Here is a 20461-nt window from a genome sequence, read left to right as displayed (position 1 = left end):
TATTAAGTATCAGGTGATAATATTGATGATGATAATTATTAATATTTATTTAAACCTTTGCAAACCAGTATTGTGACTCTACATATACCTCTGTTTTAGGGTAGACAAACTTTTTCAGTAAAGAACATAATAGTAAATATTTTTGGCTTCATGGGCCAGCTACACAATTCTGTCATTTTTAGTGCAAAAGCAGTTGTAGGTAATACATAACATAAATAATACATAAACAAATGGATGTGGCTGTGTTCTAATAAAACTTTATTTACTAAAACAGGTTGTGTGTTGGATTTGACCCACCTGCTGTCCTTTGCCAATCCTTGGTCTACATGGGAAGCTTCACTGGCACAGTTGCCTTAGCTTGGCAACCTACCTACTATGGCCCAGAATGGGTTTTACCTGGATAACTTAGCCAGCAAACCATAGGCTGTAGGGAACAGAAGCCTACTGAAGCTAGGCTCCACCATAGGAGGGCTTTCTTGGGAAGATGCAGGATGTTCCTGTTGTGGACCAACCAACGCTCCTGTATGGGACAGAGTGAGGGGTTCTGCCTTCTCTTTTCCCTTTGATCTGGTGGACAGCTCTGTTCTGCTTCTCCTTGCATGGCCTACATTCTCCTCCCCGTTATGCCGATGGACTTTATCTGCTGGCCTTTCTCCTTGTCTACCACATCTGCCCTCAGAGGGTACCTTTGGCCCTGAGTCTAAACCAGGGCCATTAACTTCAATCCATTGTCTGTGGCTTCCTGGCACAGTCTCTTCTTGTCCCAATGATCCATTCCTCAGCAAGGGTCCTATAGCCCACCTCCACCTCTAGATTGAGTTTCCCAGGTTAAGGTCTGACCGTCTCCCTCTTGTAGGGAGAAACAGTGTGATTATGAGTAGAACCAAAAATCTTCATTCCTGTGTAGGCACAGTTATTTAAAAGAGAAGAAGGGTGTAGAGGCCTGTCCCAGTTAGTCTTCCACTTTGCTGCCCTAAAACAGAACGTTGTTAGTAATGACTTCCAAGTGATCCTTTTTTGGATTCAACAGTATGTTTCTAGCACCTTATCTAGGTCCAGCATTTGGGAGAACCCTCCCTGATTGTACGGAAACAGCCTGATGATATTTCTCAGGGAAAAGGCATCTACTTCTTTCCTCTTACTCCACATCCAGAAAGTTTTAATTTTAAAGAGACTGAAATAATCAGGTCTCATGTGTATCTTTCCTTTCAGAGCTCTCATCGTGCACTTTGAATTCAGTGTCCTGTCTTATGTACTTGGATGGAAAAATAATGTAAATACACCTTGAAATTTCCCTGGAGTTCAGCTTCCTTTTCATACTGGTTCTAGCTAAAGTTTGGAGTAAAAATCTAAAAAAAGAGCCTCATCACCTTACACTCACCCTGTTATCTCTAGTGGGTTCAAATACAATTTCTCAGAGAAGTCTGCTGTACCTGTGCTCTCTCTGGCCTTGAATCTGAGAGTCTGAGGATTTCTTTTGAGCACACAAAGCCGCATCCTTTTGACAGACAGTGCAAATTAAAAGATCCGGCACAGCCCAGGATCCAGGGACCCAAACTTGCCCCTTGGGTTTTCATTTACGGTTAGGTACTGCAGACACAATTATTGCTGACAGAGACGCCGAGGCCAGTGGCAGAGTACATGTGACAGGAGGCTCATGCCAGACCATAATTGGGAGGATTATTTTTAATCAGAACATACCCTACAGTCCAAACATTAGAAATCTCCTATAAGGCCAAGACAGGAAATTAAACACACCAACAATAAGCCTCACAGGGGTGTGTGTGGGGGTTTATATCATTAGTCTCCCGGAGGTCCCTGGGGCTTTGGTTTCCCTAGGGAGGGGGATTGCGAGGAATTCTTCCATGGTACAGTCACAATACTGAACCTGAGCCCTTTTTGAATGAGGAAGTACAACCAAATTAAATGTGCCAGGCAGACTGATGTTTATTACATTTGAACAGTATGACCAGTTAAATATGAGCCTTGGGAGTAGCTGCTACAATTGTATTTCATCAGTAAAAGAGGAGATCCTTTGGTTTATTATTTTCAGAAATCTTTAATGAGCACCTACTATGTGCCAGGTGCTGCTGCTATGTTTGGGCTAGGCTGGCACAGACTGTAAACTTACCTCGCTGGCAAATTTTTGCACAGAACTTAAATCTTTCTTTACTGGAAGGTCTGGAAGGATTAAACAGGCATAACGCTTGGTGGTTTGGCTTGATGAATTGATAAACATTTATTAGGCACCTACTGCTTGCCAGGTAATTATCTCATACTCACAGCAACCCTCTCAAGAGGGTTATGCCCATTCTATAGAGAAGGAAACTGAGACTTAGACAGGTCGAGCAGCTTGCCCGAAGTGACCTAGCTGAAAGAATGAGAGAATAGATTTCGCACCAAGGTCTACATCTGTACCCTATGCTGTCATCACTCATGAACGAGATAAGGCACAGCCTGGGACTTTCAAAGTGCTAATGATCCAATGAGCCTCTACAAGTAGTGAGTCCTCAGAGATACTAAGAAGATTGTTAAGAGCTGGGCAGAGGAACTCTTCACTGTACTTGTGGGAGTTGACAAGGGTCCCCCAGGAGGCCAGGCTTAAGCTATGAGATGGGTCCAATTTACCAGGCAGATGACAAGGAAGAGACTCCTAGGCAGAGGAGGCAGTCGGTGCAAAGGCGTGGTGTCGTTAAAAAACCACAGAGCAGTCAGTTTTGGTTTAAAACTATTGGTTCTTGGGTCTTTTACTCGTTCAGCTTCAGACACTAAAATGAGTATAAGGGGGAAAGTAATCTCTATTTTGGAAATATTCAACAAAAAGGCCAAGGGTCTGATGAGGGGATAGGGTGGGTGCAAGAAAAGACAATGCCTATTACATGAGAAATCACTTCTGGAGTCAAAGGACCTCCCATGCTGCTCTGGCCTCACCTGCTGCTGTAGCATGATCCTGGTGGCAGTGGAGCTTTATCCCATGCTTCTCCTTCGAAAATAAGCCACACATTTCTAGGACTGTTGCATTTTGGTTTGGAGCTTAGAGCTCAGAGTGCTTAGGTCTGGCAGTGAATTCAAGTCCACACTGGATCTTCCCAGTGGTTTCCTAGTGGCTGAAGGACAGCCTTCTTGTGTTGTATGGCTGGGAGTCCCCGAATTCCCTTGGGCAGAAGGGAATTCTGCACCTAGGCTGCAGAAGACCCAGTGCCCTCTTTATCCTGGCTCCCTCGCCGCCTTCCATCCCGGGTGCCATCTGCACTAGCCTCTCCCTGCTCTGCTATCACCAAATTGCACATCATATGAAGCCCTATATAGAAGTAGCCATGTTTCTGTGTGCAGGCTGCTGATATGGCTTCAGGCCCCTTCCAAGAACAGTTAAATTGTAGACAATGGGATAAGGTCAGGGGCCCCTGTGAAGCTCTGCTGGAGGGAGGGGGGAGGGCGGTTGGGGAGAGGGAGGACCTGTGCCCAATCTCAGAGACTCATGTGGTCAAGCCGGCACTTGTTCAAGGGCATATAATTTGGGCAGAGAATCTCCTTTGCTGCCTGAGGTGTACCCTTAGAGAGCAGTGTCCTCTATGGGACTCTATTGTTTGCAAGCAACAGAAACCCACTTGAACATGCTAAAAAATGAAAGATTTATTTCATAGCACAGAAGTGAATCTCAGCATTGATAGGCAGGAGGTATGGACAGATCCACGAGCGACCAGCACCTTGAAATGCTAAGTAATAAGGCAGCAGCAAGGTGGTCCCCCACCTCCATCCCCAAACCCTAGCCCATTACCTCCCCACTCTCTTCTCTAATTGTCCTGCTCTGAAGTCTGCCTTCTCCGGCTCCCCTCTGCACAAGTGGCAGAGAACAGAGCTCTGCAATCACTGGGTTCTCTCTTCTAGGCAGGAGCAGAAACTAAAGAGTATCTTCAAATTTTCTGGGAGGAGATCAAGCCTATGTCAGATGAGGTTTCATTCTAGCTCTACACAAGCCTTAACAATGGAGTCAGGACCATGTACTTCAGGCATAATTTCTGGGGCCACACCAGGAGGAAGTGGTGGTGGTGGTGATAATAACAATGCTTAGAGAAGCTTAGTCCTCAGCCAAAATGGATCTACAGTTAGTAACAGGGTGAGCAAGACCGCCCTTCCTCCCTTCGTCAAATATATATTGAACACCTTCCATATCCAAGACACTGTGATCAGAGCTGGAGTTGCAGTGGTGAGGAAACAGACCTCATGGAGCTAACATGGTGGTGAGACAGGTAAACCTTAATCAAATAGTTTTTTTATTAAACGTAAAATTAGAGCTACAATAACTAAAGGTACCCAGCTCTTCAGATCATGCAGCAAGAAGATTTCATAAGGGAGTAACGATGAGTGTGAGCTAAGTAGGTGTTAAGAACAGCTCAGGTCAAAAGCACAGTGTGTACAACTCCCTGCAGCAGGTGGAGGTTAAAGTATGATCCCAAGCTAGACAGTCTGTGGGTTTAGCGCAGAAGGATTCAAGGCTGGGGTGTGTTGAGGTGTTGTCTTAGTTTTCTAGGGATGGTATAATAAAGCACAATAAACTGCATGGCTTAAAACCACAGACACCCATTGTGCAACATTTCTAAGGTTAGAAGTCTCAAATCTAGGGGGGAAATCCTTCCTTGCCTCTTCCTAGCCTCTGGTGGGTTGCCAGCAACCCTTGGGCTTCAGTAGCTGCCTCAGTCATCACATGGTCTTATCCTAGGGTCTGAGTCCAGTTCTCCCCTTCTTATAAGACCATCAGTCATTTTGAACTAGAGCCCACCCTAATCCAGTATGGCCTCATTTTAGTTAATAACATCTTCAAAGACCTTATTTCCAAAAGAGGTCACCTTCATGGGAGAGGGGTTAGGACTTAAACATGGCTTTTTGTGGACACAGTTCAACAAATAAAATAGCTTATAACGTAACTCAATGAGGCTGAAGCAATGGCCAGGAGCCTACTGCGCAGGGCTGTGTAGGCTGTGGCACAGAGTATGGTCTTTCCCTGAGTGAGATGAGAGGTCATTGATCCAGATCTTAGACAATCAGGTAGCATGGGTATCTCTGCATCTTGTAGATTGCTCCTGTTCTCTGGAGGGATGAGTTGTGCAAAACTCGGAACTTGTGATGATCTTAGAAGCCTGTTATGGTCATCCATGTGGGAAAATTCATGAATTTAAAGCAGAGTCTATGGAAGCAGAAATGTTGCATCCACCAACCCTGTTAAGAGAGTCAAAATTAGAGGCTTAAACAACATCCTGGATGTGCAGAAATCATCAGCTTGTGTTGGGGAAGTCATTAGTTCACTATTTTGTGTATCCATTCGGATGGAGTGCAGGGGTGAAGGCCACTAATGTGCCAAGCATGCATCCACCTCCCCGCTGCCTGACTTTGTTCTCATATCTTTTCAGGTTGTAGCTCTTTAGTTCCAACATAGTTTCGGTATAATAAAAATTTCACTGAGTGCCACTGGGGCCTGAGATTCTCCCTGGTCACAAATTGCTTGTTTAGCAGTTTACAAGAGTAATTGCAAACTCAAGACAATCTTACTTTAAAAAGAATACAAACAAACAAAAAACCAAAATCCCAGCATCACTCCTCTGGAACTATAGAGACGTCTTAGGTTTTCCTTGCTCGCTGGTGCCATTGCTAATGACCATTTCCATTCACAACTTATAACAATGGTTCTCAGCCTTTGTTTTTATAAAATGTTCCACCTAAAGGATTTGGCCCAATCTTTTTAGTATAAAGGGGAAGTTACAAAATTCATTTCTACTACAGGTTAGATTAGAAGCAGATATAAAGGTGTGGGCAGAAAGCTGATGTAGACATCAACTTACTGTTGTTATGTAGGTACTGCATGTGGAAATAACAAAGAAAACCCTATTGGTCAGAGGAAACCTCTTTCCAGAATGCAGTTCAAGGCCCTTCCTTGGTGCTACAGCACTTTGGGCAAGGAATTGCCTCTTATGTTGTCCAGTGAAGGGGGCAGCTGCTAAGTGGCTGGGCATCGTGCCTAGTGATAAGTCTACAGGTTGGAATAAAACATTGCCCTTGCTCTCCTGGAGTGCCCAGGGCAAGCCACATCGACAAAGGGTTAGCAAAGATGTACAATTCTTGTTTTGATAGAAGGCTGGATGACAGGTCACTGGGCCCCCGGAAAAAAATTCAGTCCAGCTGGAAGGGCCATGACAGCTACAAAGAGGAGGTAACACTTGAGCTGACCTTGACCAATGAGTTCAAATTTTGGCCAGGTGGAATGGCAGCTCAAGAAGAGAGAAGGATATGATCAAAAGGCAGAGCTGAAGAGTTCCTTGTGTCTTTTAAATAGTTTGATTTAGCTGGATCTTGTGTGTGTGAGTGCTTAGTGAGAGGAAGAAGTGACTGGAGAGGAAGAGGGATGGGTGTTGAGATGATGGAACCTGACTCTAGTGGCTATCACTATCTTAAATTAGAAGATGCATACAGATTTTAATACAGAGCTTGGTGTATACTAAGGGTTCAATAACACTACTATTGTGGTTGCTGTTATTATTATTATCCTATTATTTGGACTGTGATTCTCCTCCAGCTTGAACTGACTGAAATTCGTTGAGGCATGAATTTATCAAAAGTAGTAATGTAGTTGTTCATTTCCTGCCTTTATTCTCTGTCCTATTCTCTCTCCTAACCCATGTTCTTCCACTTCACTTGGTTACATTCTTCTCACCTGTAAGATTCCAGCTCCATTGCCACATCCTTGCAGAAGCCTTCACTGACATTCTGACCAAGTTATGCCTTCCTCTTTGGACTGTATGTACCAAGAGGACAGTGCCTGATGTGAACAAGAGGCTTAATAGTAATAGCAAACTCTTAAACAATACTGACTGCCTTGTGTAAGACCCAATGCCAAGTGCTTCACAACTATTATTTTTTAATACTTACAAATCCTTTGAGTTTGGTACTATGTTTATTCCCATTTTACAGATGTGGAAACTGAGACACAGAAAAGTTAGTAGCATGTCTGGTCACAGAGGTAATTGGTAGTGCTGTCATTGATAGAAAATATGGATGGATGCATGGATGGAGAGATAGATTGACGGGCTAGCACTGCCATCATCCCCACCACTTCACAGCCATGCGTACCCCCAGGCTTTTCCAAACAGAAGTCTTCCTCTTCTTCCAATATTTTGGAATGACTTGATGCTCTCCAGTGTTCTAATTTATCAGCACCAGTGGATGAATCAAATGTGAAGTAAAAATTATGCAGATACTATTTATAATTAAGCTCTGAAATGGGTGAATTGTATGGAGTCTGAGAATAATTAAGAAAGTACTGGATCAGGGTTCTAGAACTCTGCTACTCAGTCCCATCTCTGCTGCTTAGATTTCTCCCCAGAGAAGGACAGGTCAGTGTCAACCCTCTTGGGTATAGGGGACCAAGTAAGTCTGTCAGATCTATACATAAGTATCGATTCTTCTGTATTAGAAAACTGATTAGTCATCAGCTGGAGATGACTCCTACTTCATCGTTTTCAATGCCATCATTGTTATATGCATAATACAGTAAAAAAACATTTTAGATGTCAACCAGATATTAACGTGAGAAAAACGATGTGGCCAAAATTCAAAAATACCTTCGTATCAAAACTAACCTCTTCCCCTCTTTTATTCTCCAGGAAACTGCTCAGAGAACTCATGCAAGTGGAACTTACAGCTTCCTTGGTCAGACTCAGCATTCAGTAAGTGACCAGTTCTAATAATTCATTGCGTAAACATATACTTTTCTTTGATCATGCTCTCTATGAAAAATCTCTTTACTGCAGGCATAAAATTCTCAAAGAATACTCTGCTGCCTGCATGTGTCTTCCTTCTCTGTCCTGCTGCATAGGACTCAGAGAAGAGAAGAGGGTTTGTTAGGTAAAACTCCCACAGAGAAATTAGGAAATGGGTGGGAATCTCAGTGAGTTAACCCCACCATTACACACTGGAGGTTAAAATAAATGTGCTTTTGTTTTCCTTTTTTTTTTTTTTTTTTTTGGCCAAGATGTTTTCATCAGAGAACATGTCCTCTCTCCCCATTTACCTGACCCTGCAAAGTAGAAAGAAATGCCAGCAAATGTAAATCAGTTAGAGAGACCACATATTTCTTGCGGCATTTAGGAACAACAAATGTGGTTCTTTCAGAGCCAGAATACGTGATGGTTCTATAAAAATTACTGCAATGAAAAAAATTCTCTACTTTAAGTTGCTGGGGTAGATTTTAGAAATTTCATTTGTTTTTAGCAACTAAGCACTTTCTGCTGTCTGCCTTTCTCATTGCACACAAGGACTTTATTTTTGGTGAAGCTAGCAGTATTTTGTTCAATTTCCCCAACTTCATATATATGAAGTATATATATATATATATATATGTATATACACGCACACACACTATACACTAGCATTTGGGGTGTAGAGGAAGTGCACAGCCCCTCCATAAAATTCTCTGCAATTGTTCAACAATTTGTTTTATGAATAAATCTGTAATAATTTAATGAAAAATCTAAACATTAAAAAGGCTCCTTTAAGGATATATTTATTCTTCAGGAAGAAGCTTTCTTTCTAGGTTTCAGAATTGCTTAGCGTATTCTACTTATGAGAGTGGTGAAGTATAATTTGATGCATCAAGTATCATCCCATGTCATAAAAGACCTGACAGAATTCGAGGTTATGGGAATGCAGTTCTGGAAATGGACTGATCAAAGAGAATTCTCTTTCCCTTAGTGGTATTGCAAAAGTCCCCTTATTGCTATGGAATGTGCATATGCGAATGGAGACAAGGAGAAGGAGGAGACAGAAAGAAATTAAAAGCAGGCATATTAGCTGTTAGCTGCCTCAGAATGACTTAGTGTAACCCTGATCAGCTAAAGCTTGTATCACACTGGGGATTAGACCTATGGCTTTTGTTGCTCATAATAAAGGAAATTTCATGTCTAATTCCCTCCATGCCGCATCTATCTTTTAATGCCTTTGAAGTTCAGGCTATAGCATTTCCTGAAAACTGCTAGGCTCTGTAAGTAAAAAGGAGGAGGTTGTTTGGCATGAAATCTCTTCACATTTGTTGGATGTAAAGTTAAATGTGCTTGGTACTTTATCTTTTCTTGTTTCAAGTAGGAACCTTTTTCCCAGATGCTTTGTGTTGCTGGGGCAGGGAGCGGAGGGATGGAGGAAGCAAGGTTTCAAGATTCCTTTGCAGATTAGGCATGTCGCTCCCACCCCACTGCCTTCTCAAGATAATACAAATTGTTGTTTCTCAGAAAGAAATTCATGCTCTTCTCTGTGTTGGGACTGAAGCTTTTAACCTAGAGGAAGCTCTGGTCCTATAGATAATTAGAATGTTGTGTGGGAACTGTTGTTAATTTGTCTATGGCTACTGTAATTTCCGTAACTACAATTGCAGTCTAAGGGGAAAAAAATATTAATTTGCTGCTCTGGACAAGCGTGCAGCTATTTGATAATTTAAAAAAATAAATGGAAGGAAGAAATAGATAATCTCCTCTTTGGGGAGGTTAGATCTGCTGCCAATCTCTGGGTGACTAATAGGTATGGTGGCTTTCTTTGGCAATGATAACTTCTCTGGCGCAGCAAACCTCAATGAACTTCTAGGGCCAAAAGGCAGCATCCCCTAAAATGAAGCTCAAGCTCGGAAAGGTTGGCACACGATCTAACATCTAAGTTGACCCCATGACTGGTTCTTGTTCTCTTTTCACCTATAGCATGTGTACGGTACATGGTTTGTTAGGAAACTGCCCCATCCCTTGTAGAATTTTACCAGGAGCAAACATGTTGCCATTGGAATTTGCTCATGCTTTCTGTTATCTCTGGACTGTTGTGGCATTTGAAGAGAGACTAACATCTTATCTTGGTCTGTTTGAGGGTTTCTACTGTCTTCCTGGCTTCAGAGAATCCATTTCCATTCCTAGCTTACAAAATGTGGTTATTGTATTGGTTTCCTAGGGCTGTCGCAACAAATTACTGCAAAGCTGGTGGCTTAAATCAAGAGAAGTTTTTTCCCTCACAGTCGTTAAGAAGTCCAAAAGCAAGGTGTCTGCAGGACTATGTTCCCTCTGACATCTCCAGGGGAGAATCCTTCCCAGCTGCTTGCAGCTTCTGTTCGCTCTAGGCATTCATTGGCTTGGGGCTGCCTTATTTCAATCCCTACCTCTACCATGGCCGCCTTCTCCCTCGGTCTCCTTGACTGTGTGTCTCAGATCTTCTTCTGCCTTTTTCTTATAAGGACATCTGCTGTTGGATTTAGGACCCAGCATGAGTCCAGGATGATCCCATTCTCGAGATCCTTATGTGTATTTGCAAAGGGCCTCTTCCCAAATAAGGCCACATTACAGGTTCAGGGTATTAGGCCATGCACAGATCTTTTGGGGGTTCGCTAGTCAACTTACTATAGTTATCTTTCAGTGGTTTGTTTTTTTCCAGAGAATTCCATCTGCTTTGGGACCCTTTAGACCCACAATGGCCAACATGCTTGACACAGAGAGTTAGCTTATACAATCCAACATCTGTTTAGGATTCTAACTCTTCCACATTCCTTTATGATATTTTTGCTTAAAAGGAATGCTATAAGAGGTTTATGGTGACTGGATCATTTGTTGAACTTAAGCCTCAGAATGATTATATACAACTTTTAAATTTAACTTCCAATGAAATCTGTCGTTGACCTCTATATTTTCATAGGATTCTGAATCAAAATTATAGTTGATTAATTGAGCAAAAATTAATTTTAAAAACAGGTTATCTTCTTCTTTAGTCCAGTATTCTCCCAAAGAACTATTTGCCATGATGTGAATGTGCTTTATCTGTCCAATATGGTAGCCCCCAGACAGACTTGGCCTTTGGGTACCTAAAAACTGCATTTTAATTATATTTACTTTTAGTTAATTTAAATGTAAACAGCCACATGTGGCAAGTAATTTCCATATTGGACAGGATAACTCCAGACCACAGGCCCTATGAATCCAGGGATCAGGGTTGGATTGTCCATTCTTGTGCCCAGGCTGATCCTCAGCTGTTTTGTACTATTATGGCTGGATGGTTTGGTGAATTGCTGCTGTTCTAATCCCCCAAGTGTCTTCCATGCCCCCCTATCCCGGATGCCTCCCATCCTGCCTTCCTCACATTTACTTTTTTTTTTTCACATTTACTTTTAAATTAGAACTAAATAATTGATACAGAACTGAAGAAGGGCCTCCAGGACCCTGCTCCAAAATCCAGTTTGCGTCCATTCTAGCTGACTGATGCCTGTTATTTGCTGGTTCTTAAATAGTGTATCACCTTTGTTTATACCCACAGCAGCTACTCTAGTGCTGGCCCATAGTAGATATACAATCAGCATTTATCACATAGAGTAATGGGTAAGCAGAGGAAGAATGGATAAATATATGAATAATTTCTGATGGAGTATTGTGTGAATGGGAGAAACATAATTGACATTAAATAAAAGACCAGTTTGGGTCTTCAAAAGGTTATTTTTTTCATCCTCTACTTGCTCGTCAATATTCTTTTTTGAGGCATCCACCTCTGATTTCTCAGTGGACAAGCCCAGATGGAGTCCAGATCTATCCTTGAATCGCAGAGTCATATCCTACAAAGATTGCTTGTACACATCTTCACTTAGTTCTGGCTGTCACTTCTCACTCCAAATACCTACCACAGAAATCAGACAGACTCCATCCCACTCACAAAGGGGGGGCCAGTCTTCTCCCAGGTACACCAATCCCCAGCTTCAGTCCTTATTGACTTGCTGGTCTTCATCCCCATCAGAAGATGAGTGAGTCTTTGATTACAGCTTCCTAAGGGCCTTCTTTTCACTCCCTTTGTTGGAATATTACTGACGTGGTCTTGAGGTTTTCCTAAGTGGGCTTCATGCCTAAAGTTACTGTAGCTTAGGTTCCATGCTACGCATTGAAGGGCTAATATTCCTGAAACATGAATATCATCTAGTTACTAGCCCTGATCTAATGCCGTGCCTTATCTCCACAAATCCCCAAATACTTTCTATCCCAACTATTCCGGTTAATCCCTTAACCTCTGAACATGTTTATTTTCCCATGTCAAGCATTTGCTAACCTTGTTTTCACCAGCTGGACCCTTCTTCTTCTTTTAGTCTATTCTTCAGTAGAGATCTGAGCTAAGGCCCTCCTAATTAGTGAAGTTTTCCCTTAATTCACTTATTTCCCTGATTTCTCTTTGCTGGGTAAGGAAAATACTAAGCCTATTTTCAGGTTAGGAGGCTGATCCTAGGATGATTAAGATCTGGAGCTCAGTGGAGTGGGAAAGAGCAGAGAAACACAATGGTGAGTAGAAAGAGAAAGCAATGATTGTCATCCAAGGAGGTGGTATTTTCTCAAGTTAAAAATTCAGAAGATTAGTTGGAAATAGAGGTCAGGCATCTGTTGGAATACAAGAGGGAAAGAGAACAATAGCAAGAGTGACACAATGGCGTTAATTTCATTGACATCCAGTCATGGGGTGTACTTGATAACAGCTACATTTACAGTCCACTCGTCTGCAAAGGCACTGAAAATGATGTCACGCTTCCCATTTGTGTTGACATTTGACCACACACCACCAGGCATGCTTGTCATGTACACATTCCATATGCTCATCTCTTATCTCTCTGAAGCTGCTGCAGAGCAGAGCTTGGCAGAGTTCTTCCTTCTTCCCCTTCCTCCCTTCTACTGATCAGGCATGAGGAGCTCAGAAGATCTTAATTGATTGAATGAGTATATGACAACGGGACAGGAGAGAGAGAGTTGGGCTGGGGGAGAAGGGGTAAAAGGGGAAGGGGCAAAAGAGGGAACGGGAGGGAGAGAGCACATGCATGCAAGCAGAGGAATAAAGAAGAAAGAAATCTTTTTATGCTACATTATTGTTAGGACAGAGGAAGAGAAGAAACAATGGAAAGGATAAATAAGGTTTGCATGGCGGTAGGATTTAAGGACGATGGATAAGGAAGAGAGAAGCCTGAAGGGGAGCCCCTTGCCTGCCTGCATACTTACCATAATTTCACCCAGCAATGCATTCCTGTTTCCTCATTAATTACATGTTTATGATCTGTTTCTCCCATTGGCATGGAGGATGTTGGAAGGTAGAGTGTGCGTCTGTCCCACTTAGTGCTATCTCTCTAACACCCAAAAGAGTGCTGTTAGTTTTCTTTCCTGGAAAACTGTCTAGGGAACTGAAACCAAACAGTGGGTTGACTTAATAATAATAATTTACTGGCTCATGGTTTCAGAGGCTTAAGAAGGCTCGCTTCTCCCTAGGGTCATATCTCTGGCTTGCTGGCAATCTTTGAGTTTCTTTGGCTTTCCTGTCATGTGGCAGTGCACACTGTGGTGTCATCTCCTTTATCTTCTGGTTTCTGTTGACTTCCAACTTCTGGCTGCTCCCTTTGGCTTTTCCTTCTGTGTCAAATTCCCTTTATATTTGAGGACTTCAGCCATATTGGATTAAGATGCACCCTCATTAAGTTTGGGCAATCTTAACTAATAACATCTTCAAAGGTCCATTTGCAAATGTATTCATACCCACAGGACCAGAGATTGGAACTTGAACTTACCTTTTGTGACGGGAAGTTCCCCAAAAATGCCAACCACAGGAGTGATGAATTAATTTAATTGCATGAATTAATACTATGGAAGACGAGCACATTGTATTTGTATTTTCAAGCCATTCTTCTCTCATTCTTGATCCTTTCCACAGTCGCCACTCCCCTCCAACTTCCCAATCTAAATCAGTTTGTGGAAAATCAAGAGAGCCTTATTTGTGTCCTGGCTCGATGACATGGCCATATTATTCTCAACAAGTCATTGGATCACTATGACTTCAGTTTTTCATTAGCAAATAATAGAAAGGAATTTTAACTGGAGTGGTCTATAACTAGGGTCCTTTCCAGCATGGACTTCAGTGACTAAACAAGAAAGATAGAAAATAGGCCATAGAAGAGAAGGTTGAAGAGAAGTGTCATTATCTTGGTGAGACAGAGATTGAAGAGTTTTGACCAGCAGCAGTCTCTCCCTTTACTTCAACCCATTCTCTCCTGGACACCAATACATACCAAATATGTATGCAGTTAATGCAGTACTGATATTTCACTGATATTAATATAATTTGATCCACACTCGTGGGTCACATAGGAGAATTAGGGGAAATGAAAAGTAGTTTCGCCTGCATCCTCTATATTGGCTTTAGCTCCTAGGATGTGAAATTGTGATATTCATCTGATTATTCATTGCTTTGCAAATGAATGACCTAAGAAGAACAGTGACTTGTTGCTTCTGCTAAGTTCCTTCACTGAAGTGATAGGATAGATCTTTTTATTTCTACTCAAAATGGTCATGGGGTGTGATTTATTAAAGACATTGCTAAATCTCTAGCAATTTCTGGAAATTACAAAAAACCAACAATTTTGGTAAAATGACTCAATAAGTAACAGAAATAAGGAATTCGATTTCTCCAAATGTGGAGGATTCAGATTTCTTCAACTTCTGAGAAGCCCCTGAGCAAAAAAGATAAACTCTTTTCATGTGTTGACAGCCAGAATATTTAAAAGAAAAAATATATATTTATGTAGTTATTTTCTTGTGAATTCAAGCAATTACTGGTAGAGTCTTACCTCAGAAAGTATAAACCCCAACTTTGTGTCTGGCATATGGTCACTGCTCTCCAGTAAATGACAATGATTCTTTTTTTTTTCTGGAACAACTACATAACAGAAATAATTTCCTCTTCTCTAGACTCACTTTTGTGTGTGTGCACTTAGCAAGCTTCTTAATTCATTGAAACTCAGTCCCTCCATTCAAGGATTCAAGGAGGATAAATTATTTTGAAAAAGCGTGCCATGGTATATTTGAATTCGGTGCTACAACTCTGATACATAAAGTCAACATTCTTGCCCTGATAACCTCATCGTTTGTTCACTCCTTCATTCATTCATTAACATATAGCCATGAGAACTGTGTGTCTGGCATTTTGCTGGGTGCTGGGATATTAGTGAACAGGCAGGTGCAGGGCCTTGAACCCATGATACAATTATACAATTAAATTTTAAGTAAAAGTAAACAATCCAAGTTGTAAAAACACCATGAGCTAACAAATCACAGTGGTAGGTATATGTTAAGTTTAGAACACAAAGATGTAATCAGATCCATCTCAAGTATGGGAGAGGGTCACGGATTATCCTGTTACAGGGGAAATTCTTCTCTCCCAACATCCCAGGCCAGGTTGTTTCCTTTCAAAGCTGGCTGGTCATCTTCCTGGGCCTCTCTCACCCTCCCCCAAAGGAAATTGCCCCCTCTAGGCTGCCTCCTTTCCCACCTTCCCCAGAGGCACATGGCTCCCTCCAAGTCCATAAACCTGCACTCGTGCAGAATCAATGCCCATTTACAGCTGCTAATGCATTAATAACAGAAACGTCCGTGGCCATGACCTACCTGAGTCATTACACACTAATCATAGGAGGCAATTTCAAGCAGATTGACTAGTGATCAGTGTCCTCCTTGGCGCCCAGGCGGGAGGACATGCGGCTGCTTCACAGCCCCTGAGCAGATGGCCCGAGAGCGCGATCACACTCCACAGCCGGTGTGGGTCTGGCTCTGGGAATGGTCTCTCCATGTCTTGCATGCAAAGCTGGACCATCTCACCCAGGGGCTCTGCTCCAAATGCCTACCTTTCATTTTGGAACAGAACTCAAGCTCTCCCTGGCTTTCTTTTGTGCCTATTTTAAACTTCTTGTACAAATAACTGTATACATTGAGGAAATGAGGGTTGCCTGCCCTTGACCACTCTAACATGCACCAGTGTCATAAAGCCACTTAATTCCTTTCCCGTCTTTCCATGTCCAGATACATGCTCCAAAGCTGCAATCCTTGTGAGCTTGGGTCCTGGTTTTTTCCTTAAATTTTAGCTTGAACATTTTTTTCTCATTGCTTTATCATCCCCTACAATAATAATTTTAGTGCACATAATATGTTATGATGGTGATATTTTACTTTCTTTTTATATAATATCTAAGAGGTTTCTGTTCTTTCCTCTAGCACTGGTATCACCAGATTTATTAACTTAGGGTCTATGGAATTTTCTTCCGTGGGGTAGTTTCCAGAGGGTAAATACTCCAGAGAGAATTTATTCTGTGAAATGATATAAGCCTCTTTGTTACTTTGGGTGTATGTACTGTCAGATCAGTTTAAATGAGTGATGATAATTTATAGCCAGCTCACTTCCTTTGTGCTTTCTACTCTTAGCTGCCTATTGCTTATTTACCCATAACACGAACTTAGATCATATTGACAGTGGGTTTAGAAAAATTTCCATTAAAATCTTTACCTTCAAGGAACTTACAAAACAGGGGAAGGGGCAAGCAATGGTGGCTCAGTGGCAGAGTTCTCTCCTACCATGCCGGAGACCCGGGTTCGATTCCTGGTGCCTCCCCATGTAAGAAAAAAGAGAAGGGAAGAAAGCAGATTAGAAGATAACCCAGTGCTATATGATATAAGTACCATAAGAAAATGGGGCTTCAGAATATATGAATTCTGGCACAAGACATTATTTCTGAGACTGGTGCAACTCAAGAAAATGCCCTCTTTGATCTGGATGTCATGTGACAAGGGTTAGTGATTCTGGAAACTGGGGATCTGATGATTCCTCAATTCCATAGATTTTCATTATATCCATAAATTCATGTATAATAACTTTCTTAAATACCTTGTATTCTTAGTGCATTTTTATGGGACATATGTTCCAATAATAGCTTCTGAAAATTATGTTTGTGGAAGTTCATAACATTATATATAGCAGTGTGCATTTCTAGAGCAAATCGGCTGTGAGTCTTGTTTCTGTGTAAGTTTAATGTAACCAGTCGGTTATATTTAGTAATTCCTTTAGATAAAAGAAAGGAAGCCATGGTCCTAGTGGATGAAGCAGAGACTTTGAGACAAACACAGTGGGATTCCATTCTTGGCTCTCAAGTTCTGTAAACTGAACGTTGCTTAGCCTCAATGTTCTCTTCTATTGTAAGGTTTAAAATAGTGGCATATAGGTTTCTTGTGAATATTAAATAAAAATTTCCTTACATGTATATGTATGTGATGGGATGTGTGTTTGGGAAAAGCCTTTTGTAATAGAAAGCAGGACCCTAGATTTTAGCTTTGGCAGCAATCAATTCAGCAAAAGATGGTGGCCAAAACAAACCACTGTGTTTTAAGTTGGGGAAGAACCCGTGTTTCTGATGAGGAAGAAGAGAGCAGAGAGGAAGTGAGAGGCAAGGAGCTAGCCTGCAAATGGGTGAGAAGCTTCGGATTAAGTGAGAGGAAAGGTCCCAAGGAAGTCACTGACTCTGAGTCAAGTTCAATTTGAAGTTATTTCCTTTGTCACAATCCAACTTCCAACTCTGTCCCCATTTCCTCCTTCCAAAAAAAGTGAACTTTATGTGAAATGCCAGGTTTCTGTCTGGGTCCATGCAGTGGGAAACAAGCAATACCCTTAGTAATCCTGAAGAGAGTAGCTTCTATTTTGGAGCTTGCTTATGGGCCAGGTGTTGGGCTAAGCACTTCACATGCATCCTCTCATTTAATTTCATAACACCAGCTGAGATGAGGCCTACTAATTATCACTGCTTTACAAATGAGAATCCTGAAACTTGAAGAAGTGGCATGGATTGCCCAAAGTCAGTCAACAAGCTGAGTTTGAATCTCCAGCAGCCTCGACCTCAGAGTTCACACTGTTGACCTCTACACCAAACTCTTCCATTAGGCAAGACCCCAAATCAAAAGTGACAGTGAGACCATCAGTCTCATCAAATAGGTATGAGCAAGGACTTTTGGCTGTAGCAGGCCATGAGTTTGGTATAGAAGTCTTTGCCTGAAGATCTGTGCCAATACTTGGGTTGTATTTATATGTCTGCTTCTCCAAAAGTAGATGAATGTGATGACAGTAGATGGTGTGATTTTAAAAAAAAAATCTCTGTGAAGCATTCTTCTCTCCTTCTCTTCTTTTCCATGCAAGGAAGGAAAAAAGACAATGAAATGCACTGCATTGTAAAAATACCAACTGGAACACTCTCTGTGGGGACTGTGCATTCCAAGGACCATACATTAAAAATATTAAAGACTCCTTTAAGTAAAGGCAAAGTAGAGAATCTCTGAAGGCCACATCCCCCAAGTTCTTCCAATGCCCAAAATACCTATATCTGAAAGTGGCTTGAACACGTCATCAAGGTTTTAACTGGATAGCAACTGAAAATTCATTCTGAGAGAAAGCAAAAAAAGGTGAAGGATGAACTAGCAAGAAATTGAATTATGCCTTTTACATATAAGCATACTTAAATAGTGTTTAATGCAATTAATATTCAATTAGCACAATGAATATTCAAATATTTCACTAAATATTTATGGGGCCGGGGAAGTATAAGAAGGATTATAACTATTTCAGTTTAAAGTAAGAAGGACCTTGTTATTCAGAGCACATAGTTCAACTGCCACTGGTGGTGGCCTACACAGATTGCAGGTTCCTTTCCTGAGGCTGAGACCATAAACTTGATGTTTTGAAGGGCCTGGAAGTGCCACAGCTGCTCTAAGCTGCTGAGAAGCTTTGGCATTTTGTACAGTGCTGAGCTCAAAGTGATTCATGGCACTTGTCATATCCTCTGTTCACTCTGTGAGAGCTTTAGTCAAAAGTGAGGATTCAAATGGAGTCATTTGTTCGTTCGTTCATTCAGCAAATACCTATTGAGTTACATATTCTATGCCAGGTTTGGAGCCAGGGATGCAGTGGGAAGCGAGGTAGGATGCTTCCTGCCCTCATGGGGTTCATGCTTTCCTGAGGAAACAAATTTTAGATAAATAATCCTACAAATAAATGTAAAATGATAAATCACAGTAAGTGCTGTGAGGTATACACCGCCTGTTACGAGGCGTGCACAGGGGATGATAATTTAATTTGGGTGATCAAGGAAGTAATATTTAAGTGAGACATTCTAGGAAAAAGGCCCTAGTGGTGGGGTGGTGAATATTCGGCACTTTTGAGGAGTTAAGAGAACATGTGGTTGCAGCTGTGGGGACGGGGGTGGAGGCATAGGATGAGAAGTAGACAGGGAAGAGATAGACATCAAAGAACAGATTTCGGATTTCATCCTAAATGCCACTTGTAGCCATTAAAGGATCTGAAAAAAAGAAACATAATTATACATATTTAAAAAATATGTAACTCTGGCTGCTATGTTGAAAAAGATTAGAGGAAAGCAAAGGTGGATGCAAGCAGAATAGTTTAGAGGCTTGTTGCAGACTTCTCGGGAGGGGGGATGATATTTATTGGCTTGGTCTAGGGTTGCAGCCGGGAAGATTTGAAGAGGCTGAAGATTTGAAAAAGCGTATATATTCCACATTGTATAGAATCCAACTGTTCAATCTCTTGATGCATTGGTGATTGTAATACCAATCTGTTATAAGTGTGGCAGAAATAATGACATTGCTTTGTTTTTGCTCTTTGTTTTATTTATTTTTTCTTTTTGCCCAGATAATGGGTAACATAGTTTCTTCTTCCCTGTTAAAATTTGTGTTTAGGCACTTCTTTTGTCTTCTGCATTTCCCTTTTTGCTGCTTTCACCCAGTTCTCTGTAGATGACACCTTTTACTTTGCATAAGTTTCCCCTGCATTGAAGTCTGACATTCTTAATAGTTCTGTCACTTGTGTTACAACAGGCGGCTGAAGAGATACAAGTGATGCCTGCAGGAGATAGGGCCATCGCAGCGGTTTGTGTAACACCAACCAGGTGTGAGGTAGCAGGGAAAATAATTAGTTTAGTTAGATGCAAATGGAAGACGAATGGAGACATGGCTAATATGTGGATGCCTGGGAGGAGGGGTTCTGCCTCATTTAAGATTTGAGGAAGAATAATCGAATCAATGGCTATGAAAACGGAAACAATATTAAAAGACTTTTATGGCAACGTATCTAAGGCGGGAAGTGTAAAATTTAATCAACATGTGTTTATTGAGTGATTATTATGTACCTGGAACTGTGTGGGGCATTTTAACCAAACTGAAGGGGAAGAATCATCAATAAGGCATAAATAAGACTTTAGACTCTCCTTGAAAAGTCAGGATTTCAGGACATTTGAAATCTTCAAGCGTGTATTTAAAAGGTTAAGTGGCAAGTATAAGCAGTGCTAATAGGCAAAACTGTTGAGAATAGGCAGAATGACATCGAACACAGGGACAGGACTGATTCTACCTGTGGGTAATGGACTTTAATCTCCCTGAACCTTAGTTATTTCCTTTATAAAATGCTCATCTAATGACACAGAGTGCTGCAGAGTCTTCAGAAACCTGCCTTCCCACCTTCCTCACTGAGTCTGGCCAGGGCTGATCACACTGGTGTTGGTGTTGGGAATAGGAGGATGTGTAGAGAAAACACCCTCTAGTAGCCAGTT

The 20461-nt window shown here is 41.5% G+C and overlaps 1 protein-coding gene across 2 annotated transcripts in view; it reads left to right on the top strand.

The window, feature by feature from the left end:
* RBFOX1 (RNA binding fox-1 homolog 1) overlaps positions 1–20461 on the top strand; it is a 2222576-nt gene that overhangs the window by 981144 nt on the left and 1220971 nt on the right. For both annotated transcript variants that reach the window (XM_077141880.1, XM_077141879.1), the window contains exon 7: positions 7656–7718. In XM_077141880.1, coding sequence (XP_076997995.1) covers positions 7656–7718 — 63 coding nt within the window. The remainder of the gene's footprint in view (positions 1–7655; positions 7719–20461) is intronic.

This window comes from Tamandua tetradactyla, chromosome 23 (genome assembly GCF_023851605.1).
Source record: "Tamandua tetradactyla isolate mTamTet1 chromosome 23, mTamTet1.pri, whole genome shotgun sequence".
NCBI classification, from domain to species: Eukaryota; Metazoa; Chordata; class Mammalia; order Pilosa; family Myrmecophagidae; genus Tamandua; species Tamandua tetradactyla.
The sequence above is the reverse complement of the archived record's forward strand: the minus strand, read 5'-3'. Positions and strand labels throughout refer to the sequence as shown.